General features: G+C 40.0%; 1 protein-coding gene across 4 annotated transcripts in view; it reads left to right on the plus strand.

Moving 5' to 3' along the window:
* The window catches only part of vps13c (vacuolar protein sorting 13 homolog C), a 101,224-nt gene extending 85,824 nt beyond the window's left edge, over positions 1 to 15,400 (plus strand). For all 4 annotated transcript variants that reach the window (XM_079496876.1, XM_079496878.1, XM_079496877.1 and 1 more), the window contains 11 exons: positions 9 to 90; positions 247 to 360; positions 863 to 938; positions 1,679 to 1,842; positions 2,408 to 2,453; positions 3,177 to 3,300; positions 9,178 to 9,292; positions 11,310 to 11,401; positions 12,645 to 12,768; positions 13,799 to 13,882; positions 14,679 to 15,400. In XM_079496876.1, the coding sequence (XP_079353002.1) occupies positions 9 to 90; positions 247 to 360; positions 863 to 938; positions 1,679 to 1,842; positions 2,408 to 2,453; positions 3,177 to 3,300; positions 9,178 to 9,292; positions 11,310 to 11,401; positions 12,645 to 12,768; positions 13,799 to 13,882; positions 14,679 to 14,780 (1,123 nt within the window). In that variant the 3' untranslated portion in view covers positions 14,781 to 15,400. The remainder of the gene's footprint in view (positions 1 to 8; positions 91 to 246; positions 361 to 862; positions 939 to 1,678; positions 1,843 to 2,407; positions 2,454 to 3,176; positions 3,301 to 9,177; positions 9,293 to 11,309; positions 11,402 to 12,644; positions 12,769 to 13,798; positions 13,883 to 14,678) is intronic.
* Positions 15,401 to 20,072: the final 4,672 nt, after the last annotated feature.

Here is a 20,072-nt window from a genome sequence, read left to right on the forward strand (position 1 = left end):
ATTTTCAGGTTGGCCTTCTTTCAGGTGGAATACCAATTCTACAGGAGAGAGAAGCTTATGTGGGCTGTGGTCCGACATTACACCGAGCAGGTACTGATGATGGTGATGATGACAATGGTCATTATTTGGGCAAGAACTCTTGAGTGTGTTCAAAGGGTTCCATTTACAGTGAAGATTGTGTGAATGTAAACGTTTGAGAATCACTGAACTACTATATGCTATTATGGCCCACCCACCTTCCTGTAGTTCCTGAAGCAGATGTATGTGCTGGTACTGGGCCTTGATGTGCTGGGAAATCCATTTGGACTGATCCGAGGTCTGTCCGAGGGAGTAGAGGCCTTCTTCTATGAGCCTTTCCAGGTAGAACATGCACGTGCGGGCGCACACACACACACACACACAGTGGTGGAAAAATTTACAAAATGTTGTACTTAAGAAAATGTATCGATGCTGCAATGTAGAACTACTCTGTTACAAGTAAATGTCCAGTATTAAAAATGTACTTGGACTAAAAGTACCAAAAGTAAAAAGTACTCATTGTGCAGAATGTCCCATTTCAAGTTTTCAAATGTGTAAACTCTTTATTCTCACAATAATCAAAATGTACAGTAACTAGTAAGTAAAGTTTTCACATAAATGTAGTGGAGTAAATGTGAAAGTACTAGTCAAAATTTCTACAGTACTTAAGTAAATGTACTTTTGCATTTGAACCACTTAGCAGACATTCAGAGTCAGAATGACGTGCAATGAGTGAGCAGGACTTTTCATTTGGCACTCGGTTGTTGTGCAGTTCAGATTCAAGTTGTTCATTCATCTCTGATGCTGAAGCTTGTTATGTGTTCACTGTGTGTGTTTTTCCCAGGGTGCTGTGCAGGGACCAGAGGAGTTTGCGGAGGGTTTTGCGATCGGAGTGCGCAGTCTACTTGGTCACACAGTTGGTAAAGCAGTGGTGTAGTCTACCGTTATACGCTATATACATACTATGCAGTGCCAAAGTTTTGTGGAAAATAGCGCATACTGTCTGCTAGTCATTTCATCCACTGACCATGCGCAAGTGTATAGCCCAGGGGTCATCCGTGGCAAATTTTAGATTAGATTTTTTTCACATTATAATGTTCTTATTGTGATCATAAGACACAATTACTGAATGGCATGTCTCCAGGTTGTCTTCAGAATATGTATGACACTTATTTATCATGACACTATGGCATATTAGGAGTCCAACATTTGTGGCATTTTGACAAAAAATATCCACCACAAGCCATGACGATGACCCCTGGTATAGCCTATATACGTGCGCAGGGAATAATTATGGTATACCGTCTGAACAAACCTATGATACGGCACTGTGGTAAAGCCTAATTTATGCTCTGTGTCCCATGACTTTTTTTTTTCTTTTTCTTTTTTTTTAAAGCTAACGAATTGTAACGATGTAATGAGTTTACAAAGGAAAAGTGTGCATTGTTGACATGCTCTCTATTTTCACAAGTTTCAAATGTAGTCCTACACCTGCCATGTTGAGGACCAACACAGGTGTTTCCATTTGTCTGAACAGTCTGATTGGCGTAGAACTAATTCATTTGCTTGCAACACCTGTTTGGTCCTCGACATGGCAGATGTAGGACTACATAAAAATATACACAACAAACTGATGAAATATTATTTCCGCGTCCCCTAGGTGGTGCTGCAGGCATGGTGTCCAGGATCACAGGGTCAGTGGGGAAAGGCCTGGCAGCCATCACTATGGATAAGGAGTACCAGCAGAAACGTCGCGAGGAGATGAACCGTCCACCCAAGGACTTTGGAGAAAGCCTGGCCAAGGGAGGGAAGGGCTTTCTCAAGGTGAAGCTCAACTCATTGTTTCTGAAGAGGTTGATGATGTGTGACAAAATTCTGCGGTGGAATTTTGTCAAATTCCATATTTACATATATATCCTTTCCCTGTCCGCCACTTCTACATGTACATATGTTATATATGGTATATTAATTTAGGAAAGATGCTAGAGCATGCATAAAGTGAGTGGATGTACAGTATGGATGTATGGGCCGTCAAGGCCAGAAAGTCGTTTTTTTGCCACTCAGTAGGCATTCCCACATAACTTCTGGGTGTGATGATGATGTCATGTGCATACCCTCTATTACCTGGAATTCACTGTATCCCTTTTAGGTCAATTTATCCTAAACTAACTAACTAAAAACAAAAAGAAGTAGAAAAGAAAAATGGGTATCCTAACATTGTTTACCTTGTGGCAATTCCTCATCTGGTGTGTTTCTTCCCAAAAAAGTTACTGATCTACAAGCTCACAATGCGACTAAGTATGAAATTATGAATATAAATAAATGACCAAGTATAAATCAGGCCTTTGTATTTCCACGTCACTCTGACAGTCATCTTGTCTCTCCCCAGGGTGTCGTTGGAGGGGTGACGGGTATCGTCACCAAACCTATGGAGGGTATGTTTCGCACGCACGCACGCACACACACACACACACGCACACACACACACACACACACACACACACACACACACACAGCCCCTCGTCTTATCTGGTTAATACATTTGAGCCTCTCCACTTTGGCTGTCTGTTAAAGTGTTGGCTACCTCATGTGAAACGGACCATACAGCATGTCATACATTTGACATCAGTTATAGTTAGAAATTAAGCAAGTAAAAATTTAAACCAAAACTTATATTAGGTACAGTTGTAATAGGGTGCCCAAACTGCCCATTACTTTGGAGCACTATTGCTTTTCTGAGATATTGTGATTCTACTTAAATGTTCTTAGCTGCCTGGACCGCTGGCGTAGCGATCTGGGCAAGGCAAGCGTGTCGCAGGTTCGAATCCCGAACCCGACAAACTTAGCTGCATGTCACTCCCCGTCTCTCTCCCCCATGTCCTGTCGATCTACTGTATGCTATCAATAAAGGCAGAAAAAGCATTTAAAATCTATGAAACAAAATGTTAAAGTAATGTCTAATGCAGTGGTTCTCAATGCGGGGCGCAGGGACCCTCAGGGTTCTTTGGGGGATTCTAAATGGACCTTTACAAGTCTGTAACTCTTGACACTCAGTACACAACTCTTGACAGTACACCAAATGGACCCTAACAGGTCCATTTGCATAGTGTAAAGTTTGAGAACCACATGGTCTAATCCCCCAATGCGTTTTGCTCCAGGTGCGAAGAAGGAGGGTGCCGCTGGCTTCTTCAAAGGCATAGGGAAGGGTCTGGTGGGTGTGGTAGTCCGGCCGACCGGGGGGATCATCGACATGGCCTCAAGCACCTTCCAGGGCATTCAGAGGTAGGAGGCTGCATATTCAATTTGTAGTGCTTTTGACAAGTTTTCTTTATTTCCGTCATTTTGATTTTGGCACTTTGTGGTTATATTGAAATACTTTGCACTGTGTTTTGTGTGAATCTGTTGTTTACCTCAGTAATGTATTCTGTTGGGTTTTTTTGTACATCGTTGCTGTCTGACGGAAACCATGTCTCACCATGTCTCAAATGTTCGTTTTTTCATAAATTATTGCCCTATACGAGTATATGTCATCATACAAAAGTGTGCCACAAAAGTATAAATGGCAGATCTACAAGCTCACAATGGGTCGCGATGCGATTGTGACGCCTTGTGAGCTTGTAGATCAGAGATTTAGCTTTTTTATAATAATAAATGTTTTGGATATACAAGGTTTTCACCTGACACTGATGACATACCCAGAGTAATCTAGTAAGAGAGTAGCGACACGCTTTGATCTCGCCGCAAAGCAGGGTGCTATGGGCTATAGTTCCAAACATTGGAACTATCCCATTGAGATAGAATGAGCACTTCCACATTCCATTGTTACAATGGGAGTCAACGCTAGTGTCGCCACTCTCTCACTATATTACTCTGGACATACCGTAGCGTTTAACATTAATGCTTATCGTGTTGTGTGCTTAATGTGTCTGTGTGCTGGCCATAACCATTTTCTATCTTTGTGTTTTTTTACTCTTGTGCGCCGCTGACTAACGTTTCCATTCTGTTTTCATATTTTTTGTCTCATAAGTTAATACCTGGGATTGTTGATTTGTTCATGTTTAGTTGTGTGAGTATTTGAAGCACATTAAAACAGCACTCCTCAGTCATTAGATGTAAGTAGTTTAATGAGCAACAAGGTTGACTTTGCTCAGTAATTTAAATGGAAAGATTTTCAACATACTAATGTTTCTAATAGGCTAGCATTCGATACAGTGATGATGGTATTTTAGTGATGACGTATTCATTTTTAGATCATTACTGTTATGATCATGCTGCAGGTGTTCTTGTTTGACATTTTATTATGATAAGAGCTCTATTTTTTTCTGGCAAGCACGGGCCATTGGGACATACAGTAATAGTGAATAGCAAAACCATAGGTAGAGGTGTTCTTTTATCAAAGCCACCAAAGTTGCTTGTGAAAAAGTATTAATTGTGTCTCCTCCTTCTTTTGACCTTTTACTAGGGTATTTGATACAATGTCAGACAGCCTTTAGAGTATTCGTCATGAATTATCATGGTTAATTATATCCAAAGGAACGTAATAATATAGCTGCAAGCAGCAATTGACTATATTCACATACCGGCCATTTTACTCTCGCACAATATTTGCACACAATATGTGGCTCTCGGCCACTCGCTCACTCACACTTGCTCACTCCAGCATGGTGGTGTTACGGTGAAATTGGTGACCTGCTGAAATATGTGACAATCGTGTAGACGTCACATAATGTCAGTGTCTGAATGCAAATCGTTGCAGTTTGTTCATTAGCAGAGTTCAACCTAGCTGTATTTAGGCCATGTATTTCAAAACCTCCATGTAAGTTGTGTGAAGTCCACAAGATGGTAACATATTTCGGCAGGTCACCAATTTCACCATAATTTGCCATGCTGGAGAGACCGAGTGTGAGTGAGCGAGTGGCCGAGATTTGGGGTATTGGAATTTGGCTTTAGTATGACTTACGTGCAACATGGCCGCTGTGTGAATATGGTGAATTCAAGGGGCCAAGCACCAAAGGAGAAACTGCAAAATGTAGTGGATCAAATACTTTACAAATCAGTGAACACATAGGACGGTCCTGCTGTAAATGGCATTCCCGAAACTACTAGACATCGCTCAAGCTCAAACGCTTTACAAAATGTAATAGTCTATCATTCTTGATATTTAATGTGAAATGTTATTTCCTTTTTTTTTTTTTTTTTGCTTATTTTAACTAACAATAATTCCACGATCCTTCTGTTTATCTTCCGTTTATTTTGTATCTTTATTCTGTGACTGGCTACCGCTGAATGCAACTGAACTGAATGTATACATTAATGGATTCAAACATTTTTTTCGTCTTAAGAAAATGAACCCAGCAAAAGAGGACACATCTGTGTACAGTAGCCTCTTTGGTGCTTGGCCCCCTAAACGTTTGATTCATTCTATTCTCATTTTAGGCCTGAAGGCAATGACAACTAGAAAAGGTGAGAAGGTGTGTAGTTTTTGATATGCACCACTCTGCATACAGCATCTCTCACTTGAGAGGTTAAATTGGTAAGACTGAGGAGAGCTGCTTTGAATTCAACTTGGGAAGCTGTCTGATCATGGTTTTGCTAGTTTCTGCTAGGCTACAGTATGCTGGCATGTTGTTTCCCTTGCAGGTAGCCCAGAAACGGGTAAGTCTCTGCATTGTGTTGAGAGTGAAACCATCCATTGTTTCCTACTTACCATACTGTATGATGCACATGTATAATTGGGACTGGGAAAAACGAGATTGGATTAATTCCCTACACTCACCCATCCGTCATTTTAACTATGCTACTGACTACATGTACCTTGTCCCCCTGTACGCCCCTGTCCCTTGCTGCAGCATTGTGACATTAAACTTGCCTACACCCTAGGGAAAGACCAGAGCTTCTGTCTACTGCATGTACAATTTGACAAGCCCTGCAAAAAAGGGGGATATAGCATTTTCAACTCACCAATGTGTCTTTATAAATGTTCAATATATGTTAATGGCATATATTGACAAGACATGTTATTATCATAACTATAATGTTGAGAAGCATGTGCATTGTTCTATTTTATTCAGATTTTTTTTTGTGTTTTGGTGTTTAGTACAGATGTTATGAGAAGATAATACCGTATTTCCAAATAGTATCCCAGGTGTTTATTAGGCAAAATCGTTTTGGACCCCGGGCGTTTAAAAGGAACCAGACGTCTATTTGCAGTAGACTTTTATATATTTTTGTATTAATTGTAACCATTATTTGGTTGCAATTCCAATTAGGCTGAAGAAACTGCAAATAATAGCCCTGGCTTTTATTTGGGGTTGGATGGGGTATTTAATACCCCATTTAATTAGATTATTTGGATGGGGTGTTTAATATGCAAAATGGTGCCAGACCCCAGGCTTTTAAAAAGAACCGGGTGGCTATTTGAGGCAGGGCTACTATTTGGAAATTTACAGCATTTGATTCCAAATTCATTTTAATTTGCAACGCTACAGCTATGTTAAAAAGCACATACTGTAGCTAACTCAAAATCTAACAGAGCTCCCCTGGCCATGCATCTGTTCTCTCCTCTGGGACTGGCTGACTGACTGAAAGAGCGCACGGCACTGCCATGAACACAGTTTGGCGTGCTTCTAACTAACCACAACCATTAAGACCAAGCTGAAACGTTTCAGCTCCTAACCACAACCATTAAGACCAAGCTGAAACGTTTCAGCTGAGCACAAAACAATTTCGTCCACTATAGCTATTACAGTAGCTACACTCACCAGCAGTTGAGACGAATAACAGTCTACGTCCACACTAATTATCCATAATGTATAAATGATGGATACGGGGTCAGGACAGATAGGCCTTTTCGAGGAGCGGTCAGAATAAATTATGGACTTAGACTGTTATTCATCTCAACTGCTTATTCAATCCCCAGATCACCTGCCACACAACATTGTAGCAGGCAGTGGTGTATAGTAACAAGTACATGTACCTAAGTACTGTACTTTTACTTTACTGGAGTATTTCCAATTTTCAGTAGGTTTTACTTCTACTCCGCTACATCTAAGAGGCGAATAATATGCATTGATAACTTGTGAAACGGGACCTTCTGCCTAATGAGTACTGTCTACTTTTGGTACATTTACAAATACATTTAGAATTCCGGACTTTTACTTGTAACAGAGTATCTAATCTATAAATGCACCAAGTCTCTGTACGTAAGTACGTTTGTACGTCTGTAATCCACGTAACCTGAGAACCGTTCGCCCCACCAACTTCAAATTCGACACACGTGTTCCACGGGGGTTCCACACCCCCAAAGGGGGTTTGTGCCCGGTGTCGAGTCCGTCGTGTAGCCGGTTGTCCAGAACCAGCACAAAATGCAGTCCAATTTACGGCTTTACGGTACAATAAAAAGGAACAATATATATTTTGAGTAATTATGTAATTAAGAAGAAATAGAAAAATAGCACCTGGATTTTATGCTGCGACCAGCTCTCACTCAGTTAAGTTTGCATAGTTGGAATGTTCTTACAGACCATACGATACATTTTAACCTTTTAAATACATTATTGGTAACAGTCTGCTATGTCTTTAAATACATTTAGAACCATCGTAAAATGTTAACGTGTTGCGTGCCCTCTCAGCCAATCAGGACACAGGGTTCTATCCATCAGTTGGTTGGTTTTGTAATATAGCAGCACTTGAACATTTGGGACCAGCCTTGTGGCTTCTCTGGCATTAAACACCATTACTAATTATAATAATAATTAGTAATAATAATAACAGTGGTGGAAAGTAACCAAGTACATTTACTTAAGTACTGTACTTAAGTACAATTTCGGGGGGGTTGTACCTTACTTGAGTATTTCATACTTCTTCTACTCAACTTTAGTAGTTACTTTATAGATTTTGATTATTATTACAAAACATACATTAACCACTTCAGTGTACATTTTGGCATTTTAAAATAGCCGATCTACAATCGGCATTTTTATACATTTGAAATCTTGAAATGGGACGTTCTGCATAATGAGTACTTTTAATTACGGAGATTTAATTCAACAGTATTTCTATATTGCAGTATTGATGCTTTTACTTAAGTAAAACGTTTGAATACTTTTTCCACCACTGATTACAATAATACAATTACTAATTACTTAATTACTGTCAGGTCCAAGGCAGGTTCAAATGCAGCTACGCAGATTAGGTACTGTAACTTCCATACCACTCCACCATTCTCTTGCTTTCCATCCCCACATCTCACCAATACACTGATCTTGCTCCCAAACCAAACTGCCCATTGGTGAGTTCTGAAAAGCATTAACTCCACTGACGTCCATGAAGAGCCATGTTTCATACACAGTAATACTCATTCCTAATGCACTGAAAATTACCCAGTCCATTCTGCGTAACCTGACAAACTTACTGTTTCATGCTTTCACTGTAGAGGTAATATTGCAAGGTGAGATATTGCAACTCAGCACATTGTGATGCAACTCGAACCCCCTCCCTCCCTGTTTTGGATCATGGTAATGGCGGAAACTTTTTGTTTTGTTCTTTTTTGGGCTGGCATTGTTCTGTTCAGAATGGAGAATGCAGCTGCCATGCAGCGGATGCTAGTGCACCATCACTTAACAGCAAGCATCATGTTGCATATGAAGTCTCTGTAGTGGCTGTTTAACTTGTGTGAGTCCACGTCTAAACTGTGGTGTGTGTGTGTGTTCAGTTGCTTCTTAAAGTTGCTCCCAAAAGTACTTGTGAAAATGATCCCTTTGAATTCACATGTGAATTCTTATGGCCTATGGTCTGTCTTAGAGCATAGGGATAACTTATTTTTGGTGCTGCAGGAATGGAAAAAAATATGCAAGTGCAAATTGCTTGTCTTTGTGTTTCATTGCCTCTGGGGCCTTGCAAATTATTAAAAACCCATTATGTTCTTAAGAACAGCAGATGGCCATCAATAAATGTGGATTAATTAAAAAATGGAATTAAATACACAGGCTTCAATGAGCATCATGTTATTTATTCCTGAATGTCATGTCTGTTGCTTTTTTTTGTCGGACATCAGTGATTATGCTGAGACTCAGCAGTGTTCCCCATTTCACTGATTGACGTGTATCCGTATTCAGTCAGCTAAGTCTGCTCGTGTGTGTGCGTGTGTGTTGTGGTCAGGGCTGCCGAGTCGACAGAGGAGGTGACTAGACTGAGACCTGTGCGACTCATCAGAGAGGATGGCATCATCAGACCGTACAACCACACAGAGTCCCACGGTTACGACCTCTTTCAGGTGGGACCATCTCCCTTTCTTTACCGAGCTCCTCCTATGGCACCGCAACATGCAGCACAACCATTTTATACTGTACTATAAACGGCAGTTACATCTGCAATACACACTGTACCACTTGTTTGTCAGTGGGTCGTGACCCATTTGTGGGTCACAGACCAATTTTTATGGGTCACGACTCGAGTAAAAATCCCATTTTACTTTCCTACAACAAAACAGAAAAAACTGATTTTCCACTCCCGCCCCATTTATTTATTTATTTTTTATATTTATATGTTTTAAAACAAACAAACAAACACATCTAATGATATATCGTATATACATAAGTTGAAGATTTTTCGGTAATTTGTCTGGAAAATTATTTTGTGTTTAAAAAATCGTGAAAAATCATATCGTAAATCTAATATCGTGATTCGAATCATGTCATGAGTTGAGTGAATCGTTGCATGCCTACATCTAAGAAATTCCATAAATAAAAAATAATAATGATTAAGATCCGATCTACAAGCTCACAAAGCGGCGCAGGCAAATGTCTAATAACTCTTTAGGGTCACAGGCTAACCAGTATGTGAACCACTGCTCTATTCTGTGGAAGACAGTAAGACCATTAAGACGGTAATAACAACTTACGCTCTAAACTCGGTAAACTAATAATAACCGTACTTAGTTGACTGAGGTTGGCTCGCTCTGTGCTTTGTCTACGCTATTTTCAAGAATAGGCTCACGTGGCACGTTGTGAGCTTTTAGATTAGCTATTTTCAGTTGAAGTCTAAAGTTGTTAGTTAAACAAACCTTTTCTTCTTTCATTCTGTTACCTTTTCCCCTCTTATTCTGCATGTTGAAACGTACACTATCTCAAAGCAAAATCAAGACATTTATTTTATTATCATTATTATTATAAAACAATAACATATACTAACATATAACATATAATCTAGATGAAGTGAATGTGTATCAATTTTTTTGTGAGATTTATCTATTTTTGCATCTATTGGCTGCAATGTTCAATGTTCCTTTTTTTAGTTTTCAGCTTCTAATTTCTGTCTTTTCTATCTTTCCTTCTCTTTTTATGCAGCCTGATGAGGAGATTGATTGATTGATTGGTCGATTGGTCGATTTATTGGTTGATTGATTGTCAAATTCCTGAATGAAAATATATTGTCACTCCTGGTTAAATTAATATCTAATCTTTATAATAATAGAAGCCTGAGCACAAGATAACTATGTTTCTTTTCCTTTTTTCTTGTGCATGGCAAGGCAAATATCTCTCTTCCTATACTTTAAGCATATTAATACATTATATTTGTTTTTGCCAGATTAAGTTTATTCTCTTCTTTTTTTTATTGAAAACTAGGCATGACAACCATTTGTAATCTATCGAGAGACATTGTATAATGTATGTGGCACTGGTACCCCTGTAGAAGTTAGCACTATTTTTGTAAAGGTTTTGTAGCATTCATTTTTAAACAGTTTGTTTCATAACTGTGTATACAGTATATATATACTGTATGTGTATCTGTAGCCATATACACTGTTCCTGTAAGTATTTATTCCATTCATGGCACAGGGATTTTCAAATGGATGTCCCATATTATGCAAAAGTGTCATTTACCACAGCATGACTGACAATACTAACACATAATAGTATGTATATCCTCTACCTAGGAAATGCTATTGTATTTATGAAATAATGTACCGAACAGAACCCCCCGGGGGATGGATTTAATTACTATTGATTGCCTTAACGATCATTAATGTACAGTATATGTATGTATCTAATAATGGCCCTAATAGCATTTCAATGTCCTTCAACACGTGATGTTTGTATTGTGTGTTGACAACCATTGTTTAATAAAAATCCACAGCTTATTCAACATTGGAATAATCCAGTTCTTCTCATGTCTGTTGTAAAAATCATCAATCAACATACAGTACATAAATATGTGTTGCATGTGTGTACACGACACGTACTTGACATCAACGTGTGTTGATGAGAGAGATTGATGTGTCTTTGTTTTAGAGGTCAGCCATCAGGCAGCTGGAGGGGGAGGTGTTCAGAGACCACTATGAATATCCTGGACACAGGAAGACCAACATCATTGTCACTAACAGGTATGCTACATGAGGCATACTAAAGTACCTACTTTTGCTATTTTTGGATTTTAATTCTGAAAAGTAACAGTTTTGGACATATGAGGTTTCCACCCGACAGAGACCATTTTGTAGAATCGGCCTCTGGTCTAAATAGGTGAAAGGGGCCCTTGAGCAAATACCACCTGCCTATAAGATTATGAGATATCTTGTAAGGTTAATGTCTACCCCTGAGTGATACAGGCAAGGTCCCACTAGGGTTGGTGTTTTTATTGACAAAAATGCAAAAACTCAATTTTTGAGGTTTTAGATTTTCTGTCATAAATCAATGCTATTGAACACCCTTTGATACGTGATATGATATCATATAGTACTTTATTGTCAGTTCACACTGAAATGTGTCTTGCGACCCAGCAGCCATGTATGCAGAACACATATACACACATTTGACATAGTACAAAGAACAAAACAAATTAAAGACATGAAGGCAAGAGCAATGTCCACCGCTTAGATAACCCCTGGCTACAACTCCTGATTAACTCAAACTCAAGAGCTTAGTTCCAATGGTGTAAGGTCACAGGGTCACTCATTGGTTCAGGGAACGTGAATGAACTCATGCCTTTAGCGTGAATGAACTCATGCCTTTAGCGTGAATGAACTCACGCATTTTTCATGTCGATATTGCTATTAGATTTTGAGCTATCTTGTCTGCATGTGAAAACTTGGGGCTAATAATGGCCTAATGTTGGTAGGGCTGTAAGTGGCACAGAAAAGGTGTCGGCTGAAGTCGAGGCTTATATTGCCTACCCTTTTTAAACATAACTCTGTTTTTTAAAACAAAACGTAGTAACACATTGTCAAAAATGTATTTCACAAAAATGAAAACATTTGACAATTTGACTATGTAATAATTGTGAGAGGCCTAAATGTTGCTGTTGTACTGAATATTGGCACAGTTGTGATAATCAAATCACAATCACTACCCTACACTACTGTACAACACTATGAGTGCGATATTTCTTAATAGGTGTTTAAAGTGTTACCGAATATATTGGTGAATACATTTGCTATTGAAAGTTGCTTAATTGTACTCTACTGCTGCAGATTAACTTTAGTTGAGCTACAGTAACATCAAACTAAATGCCATATTGTTATATTGATAACTCAGTTATTTTATGCAGTCTTATCTTATTCCATATATGAGTAATTTAAACATTTAACATCTATACTGTATGTTTATCATTTGTATTTGTGTCGCCTACAGGAGGGTGATGTGCGTGAAGGAGATCGACTTTGTCAATCATTTCAACAAAGAATGGGAGTTTTTGTTTGAGAACTTCAACAGGCCTCCGACTGTTGTAGGAGCAGAGCTGAAGATTTATTGCAAGGTAACAGAACTTATACCTGTACATAAATGAGATAGGATAAGATGAGACTCACAAAGTTGGGTTTAGAGCATTCAATTAACTGTATGAACCCTAGCATCTCCTATTCTGGAGATGCCATAATGAGCAGAAATAGCAAATCTAGAAACTTGTTGTGAGCATGTAGATCTCCATTTTCAGCTAAAATAAGAGGAGGAAAAGGAGACGACAAAGTATTGACATATTGGGGACCTGGGTCAACTGAAGTATATGGGGTTTAACCCATTAAGACCTGGAACACATCTGTGTGCAGATCTACAAGCTCGTAGCGCGGCACTTGAGCTTGTAGATCTGCTTATTATTTTTTTTATTGTGAAAACGTGTGCAAATCTTTGAATATATATTCTTTCACAGCAAACGTTTTAACTCAAATCTTTGCTTCTGGGGGTCCCTGGAACAAAATCCATTCAGATGGGGGTCCGTGGCCTAATGCATAATTGTGGGGGATCCTTGACATGTCAAAGTTTGAGGGCCACTGAAAGTTTTCAGAAAACTCAGGATTTAGAAGACATTTTGTAGAATCAGGTCCTGAGGTCTTAATGGGTTTAAAGGTATCTTCAGTGATTTCACTTAATTCAAATGTCACTTTTCTTTTTCTTTTTTTGTGATAATCCTCCCTACTATAAAGTGTGCTGACCATATAAGGTGTTCCTCCCTGTCCCCAGTTCACCCCTGGGGTCAAAAAAGCTTAGGTTTCGATTTTGGCTGGAGGGCCCATCCTTCATCGCCTTCCTCTAATCATGATCGAGCAGAGGCGGGCCTTGTTGTGCGTGCTGTTGGCCTGTTGCGCCTCCCCCCACTATAGAACGTGTGCATGTGCACATCTTGTTACCGGGCGGCCCAGGGTTTTTTCTAAATCACCCAAATCACTGAATGCTCCTTTAAATGTGCAAATATCCTTTATTCCTCCTACTGTACGTATACTTGTTATGTCTCATAATGTAAAATGACATGGTTTTAGCATGGTTAATAGTCTGGGTATTGTGCTGTACAGGAACAAAATAAACTGAAGATCCAGAAGAGAGACGGCCAGGAACCTGTGAGAATTATTAACCTGAGGGACCAAACCATAGCCCAGGTACAGTACGGTTACTTGTGTGTGATTGATTGATTGATTGATTGATTGACAATTGAATTAACATTATGTAGAATGGGTACAGTTCAACGAAAGTACAGGTCAATACAAAATCTGCTAAGAGGATAAAACCAGAAAAAGCACTTAAGACTTTACACCAGGAGACCAGGGTCCTCCATTTTCAATTCATCAGTGTACAGTCCAAATACTGGACAAAAACTCTGATAGACTCAGACACCTGTTGTAGAGTGCCTAATGTACGTATATGATGCATACGTACATTAGGCCTTTACAAGGCCACCAAGGCACTGCCAAAATGCATTTTTGTCGACAAAATCAACTGTAGATTTAGTTGACTGAAATCGTATATTTAGTCGACTGAAACTACTACTAACATTTCAGGTGAAATGAAATGAAATGAAATGAAATCTATATTTACCCAGGGTATCTGGGCTAAGCTCAAGAACTTGTTTCCAGCCAGGCCCTGCTCATAGAACACATTTCATCGTAGTGGTTGATGCCTTGTTCAAGGGCATTTCAGCGGTGGTAATTTTAACGTGTCGGACGGCTGGTTCGAACTGGGAACCTTCCGGTATCTAGACCGCGCCGCTATCCGTTCGGCCACCAGCGGTGACTAAAATATGACAAACTAAAATCTTATTCAAAAGACTGACTAAAACTAAATCAGAATTTGCACACTGGCTTGTGCGGGTCATTGCATGCAAACCTGGGTGCTGTATCTACAGTGTTACTAAAGTAACTTGCGTGCGTGCGCTTGCTCTTTTGATTTCCTCTCCAGAACCTCCAGGAGGCTATAGAGCAGGCACGGTTGGCCCAGCAGCAGCACAAGATGGTCAGACAGAAATCTCAGCGCTTCCTCAAACCGCCCAACAAGCCATGATAGCCTACTGCACATCACTGTTGCTAATGGACTTTCCACTCTGGAAACAGTATTGCACTATAGCCCTACAGTCTACATGATACCTCTAGTCTAGACAGATGTGTTAATTAAAAGATTATTTGTCTTTGAAAGTAAGACACAATGTTTGAACATAAGTCAAGACTCGAATCCAGCTGACTCGCTCACTATTCAGTTATTTGACTTCAGGAATCGTATTAAATGAAACTATGTGATGCATAATGATATGAACAATCATCCAGAAAGGTTCAATATACTTACAAAATGACTTCAACTGCCATCTGCTGTTTATGTATGTACCAAAGTAATGCGTAATACGCCGTAAGTTAATATGCAATGCAGAAATTATTATTTGAAGTTATGTTTTATTAAATTGGTTATCATATATTTGTGTTTAGATAAAAAATATTGTTGTGATTCTGACAGGAAATGAAGACATGTCAGCATATCTTTGTCTATATATGATTCTGATATTTCTCTGTATAATGCTTTGAGTCAGAGCATTGCTGTCTTTGAGTTTAGCGGCACAGCTACATGTTTGTCATGAATTACCTTTCTTATGTAACATGAAATATTTTCTATAAAACTATAATTTCATCTAATACTCTGTTGTTTTGAATTTTCTCACCTGGTTCATATACTCCTATGATATAGTCGGGCCTGAGTCAGTGACACGTTGAATACATTTATTTCATAATGACAGATCCCTTTGCATATTGAAATTTCACTTTTGTATCTCAATCAAACTAACGAACTACTCAGTACATTGGTGCAACTGTTGACTAATTCAAACAATACAGTGTGATAAATAGTTGCCTTTTGGGTGCTTATACATGAATTTCTACAGTAGGCATTAAACCCTTTCTGCCCTGTCTGTTGATTATTAACATCAAGCCAAATGGAAGTGGTTAAAAAACCACTTCCTTTGTGAAGATCAGATCCTACCAATGCTACTGACATGTTGTGATAATTCTGTGCAGCCAACTGATATCAATAATGTCCTTCTGTTATTAGTAAAATAATTAACCACTTAATTATAATTAACCACTTAAAAAAATGACTTATTTTCACATCTTAATTATTGGCTTCATGGGTGTGTAATTGATAGAAATAAGGCTTTTGTGGGAGAACTACTCTTTTAAACCCTGATGTCGCTATTCTGGGCATGTCATAAGTGAGTATTTGGTGAAAATGTCATCTCCCTTCTCACCCTATCTCCCTTAGAGATAGGGTGAGAAGTTCAGTCACTCTGGGTAGAGTCGCTGCTTCTTCGCCTGCAAAGGAGCCAGTTTAGGTGGTTCGGACATCTGGTTATGTTGCCTCTAGGGTGTCTCCCTAGGGAGGTCCTCGAGACACGTCCAACTGGGAGGAGACCCCGAGGAAGACCAAGGCGCAGTTGGAGGAAACACATCGACTCACTGGCCCATGAGTCTCGGGATCCCCCAGGAGGAAGTCACTAATGAAAGTCACTGCTCTGGAGAGGGGAGTCTGGAGCTCTCTGGTGGAGCTGTTGCCCCGTGACCCGACTACGGGTAAGCGGTTGAAGATGGGTGGATGAATAAAAGATCTAGGAGATGACAGTGTGTTATTGTACATATAAAACGAAACCAGTCACATGACGTCTCATGTCGTCATTTAGTGCCGTAATATGATGTAATTTCAAAAGCCATGCTTTAGAGGGGCTAGCACCCCTCAAAAAGGAGGGAGCCAAGGATAGACCCCTGGGGGACGGTAACGTCGCCCATAATCCATCTCGCCCTCGCCGACCTAACGCCCGACCTAACCTTAAGGTTAGGAATAAGTTGGTAAAAGGGCGACTTCGAATTCGTTGGTATTCTGAGGGACTATAGACTACAGTGGCTGGTTGAGTCCCTACAATGAAGACCGGTTTATTTTTCACTTATGCAAGTATGAGCAGCGAAACCTTGGTGTGACATAGTCCTCAAGACTGCTGCAACAGCAAAACAATATACAAGATAAAACTAAATATAGAGTAAGAATATAAGATGTATACAAATAAGGTTCAAAATGGGTTGAGAAGAACAGTACCTCATCTAGCTGAACTTTTCACAGAAAAACAGAAACTCATGCAATTGTCTGTCTTGGTGTGTCCTGCATGGGGAGCATGGATTTTAACAAGATGATTGACATCAGCTGGAGGGGCCACTGAACTACGGGAATGAGTGGAAAGTCACAGGTAAACAATGGTTCAAAATAAAATTTAAATAAAAAAAACATAGGTTCCCCTTTAAGATAACGTTCCACATAACTTCTGCTGCAGAGAGCTAATCCACTGCTTGTCATTGCCAGAGGTCCCTTAATGGACACGTACAGTGGGTCTGTAATTCTGAGAGTCTACAAATGGACCCGGGCCGTAGGGACCATAATTATACAACTATTGAATAGTTCTACATTGTGGTAGTAATCATTGATGTATTGTTTGTCCAGTATCAAGAGTCTCCCTGTCTCTCCAACTGTTTAGTAAACAGGAGAGAGTTCAGTTAAGTGAACACTGAGGTGTAGATTGGGGTACCAGAGATGAGATGGTATCAAATGGGGGATCCCCATAGCCTAATGCATATCAAACTGGGAGACCTTCAAGCCGCTATGGGAGAGAACGGATCCAGTTCCAGTATGAGAATGAGTACTTTTCCATAACAGCTTGTTTATGATCTGCATCCTCCATCCATTCCCTCCTCTCCTCCTCCTCCATCCTGGTCTGGTTCAGTTCCTCCCAGGCCTTCAGGACCTCCTGTCTTTTTCTTCTTTTCTGCATGTAAGAGTAACCCAACACAAGTGCTGCTGCTGCCAACGCCGCGACACCAACAGCAACCGCTTTCTGCGTAAACATGACTAAAAACAAAGCTTCAAGTCCTGAATCGCCTACATGTGTGACTAGAATATGCTGGGTTGACACGGCCATTTATACACTTGGAGGCGGTGTCTTCTCCTGTCATCATGATGAGGACACGATGAGTCAGCCATGACCATAATAGTGTCACCATCTTGACTACCAGTTCAGTCTCTGTGTGTAACCCTGTTGACTGCCAGCAACAGACAGAAGCCGGGGAGCCCGCTGGCCTAGTGGTCCAGGCGAATGCCACATATAGGCTCTGCCTGACAGCACGTCACAGGTTCAAGTGCCGTTCATGATGACCTTTGCTGCGTGTAACGTAACTAAGGTACGCTTCAAGGTAGGTATAAGGTCAATAACGGGTCTAAAGGATTTATAACAGCAGTTGTAATAGACATTAGTTAGTAGCAGTACTAAGAGTAGTGCGCTCTGCTTGCGATTGAGTGCGCTTAGGTAACGTGTGTGCGTGACCAACAAAGCTACGACAAAACTAAAGAATGCCAGTCATTATATGGTTACTACTGTGGGGGATCAGACAGGTGTTGCCCTGGACCCCGGGAAGATACGCCCACATTTAATAAATATAGCTGCAAGGAGCTATAAGACGGGGTCAAGCCCAAAAAGAAAAAAAGCTATACCCAATATACACAATGAGCTATACCAGTAAGACGCCCTGAGGGCGAGAAGTGGCCAGGTTGTGTGCACGCATCCACCTGGGTGACGGCAGACTGCTGGGCGAATTATGAATTATGTATGGAGTGTGTCTTGAGTGTACAGGGTTTGATGAGGTCAGATCAACATATGGAATGTCAGAACAGGTCAGCTCCATATATGGAGATCTAAGGGTGTCTTGAGTGTACAGGGTCCGTGAGACTCTGGCGGTGGCGCCGCTGGCGCTCGTCGGCATCAACGCGTGCACACATCCGCCTGGGTGGCGAGTGCTGTCGCTTTGGCATGGGATCAACTTTGACCAAAAAAAATGCACAATGAATAACAGGGTTCATGGCCATTGATGAAATTCACTGCTGGACTTTATGGCCAGTGGCCACACCACACATACAGCCTACCTTTCGAGATATTCAGGAAGAACAATGTGCTTTTGTCACAACATGATTTATTAGCTTAAGAATGTCCACTTAAATTGCAAGATTTGCAACATTACCAACATTAAACATAGGCAGAACAGCAGTCTGCTATCAAGACAAGACATTGCACACCAGTGCACACCACAGAATGCTGCATGATTGACCAATCTACCCTGATCCAGAAAGGCTTGAGAACCACTGGTTTAGAACACAACAGATTCACAGCTGTGTATTTGATATGAAGTGCGGAGTGGGAAACCTCTTACTGAAGATCTGCACATGAGAACTGACTTCAGTCAATCCGCTGTGAACATAAACACACTACGAGGAAATCATTTTACAATACTGTATGTATAGTAGATACAGTAAAATATCAAAGATATTCAATACAAATGAGCAGGAAAGCATATGCACCACATAAATATAATACGAAAGTAATTTCTTAAAAAATAAATGTCTTCTATAACATACATTTAAACAGCAGGCTTGTCAGGGGAAAACAATACAAAAACAATAATGCTCGGTGACTGTACAATACAAACTACACACCTAAAGTGCTACTTCAAAGTACTGAAATGAGCCATGAAATGACAAGCTTACACGGTACAGCAACTACAACAAAAGCTTATCAAAGGTTTTTTTTTTGTAAAAACAGTAGCTTTCATTTACACCATCTAAAATGTGTATGATGGACATTTCAGTGCAACGACCAAAATATACCGGATAATTGCCCTTGGTACCTGGGTCAGGGTACCTGGGTCAGTGTACCACAAGGGTGGGCCACAAGGGTGGGCTTTTTTTTTTCAGAGGGCCATTCTGACTTCGATAAAGTGAGTGAACGGCTGAAACTTGATACACATAGTGCTGAATTCTTAAAATGGCATGAATTTAATTGACACAACTTTAATTTTAATTGACTTCACTCTGTGTACTGTTACATTGTCACACCTCAATGCATTATACATTTTTTACATTCATTTTAATTAATTTATATCTGGCCAGTTGTCTTATATGCCCCACTTAATAGATCACTGATGAGACACCATTAATGCAATTAATAAATATGGACTCAAGGCAGACTGTTTCACAATCTTCTATCTTCTATCTACAACTAAGAGGATGTGTCATCTTGCGCTAGTTATAAACAATAACATTTGTTATTTACAATTTGAGTTTACAGTTGCCTGCATCGGTGGAATATTTGGAATCGAGTGAAATCAATTTGCCTCAAAGTCTGCTGCCTTTTATAATTTCAATAGCGGGGGGGGGGGGGGGGGGCGGGGGGGTCACTTTGTTTTCCTCCCTGAGGAAGTGGTGGGCTGGACTGAGATGGTC

The sequence above is a fragment of the Electrona antarctica genome, assembly GCF_951216825.1.
Source record: "Electrona antarctica genome assembly, chromosome: 3".
NCBI lineage: Eukaryota > Metazoa > Chordata > Actinopteri > Myctophiformes > Myctophidae > Electrona > Electrona antarctica.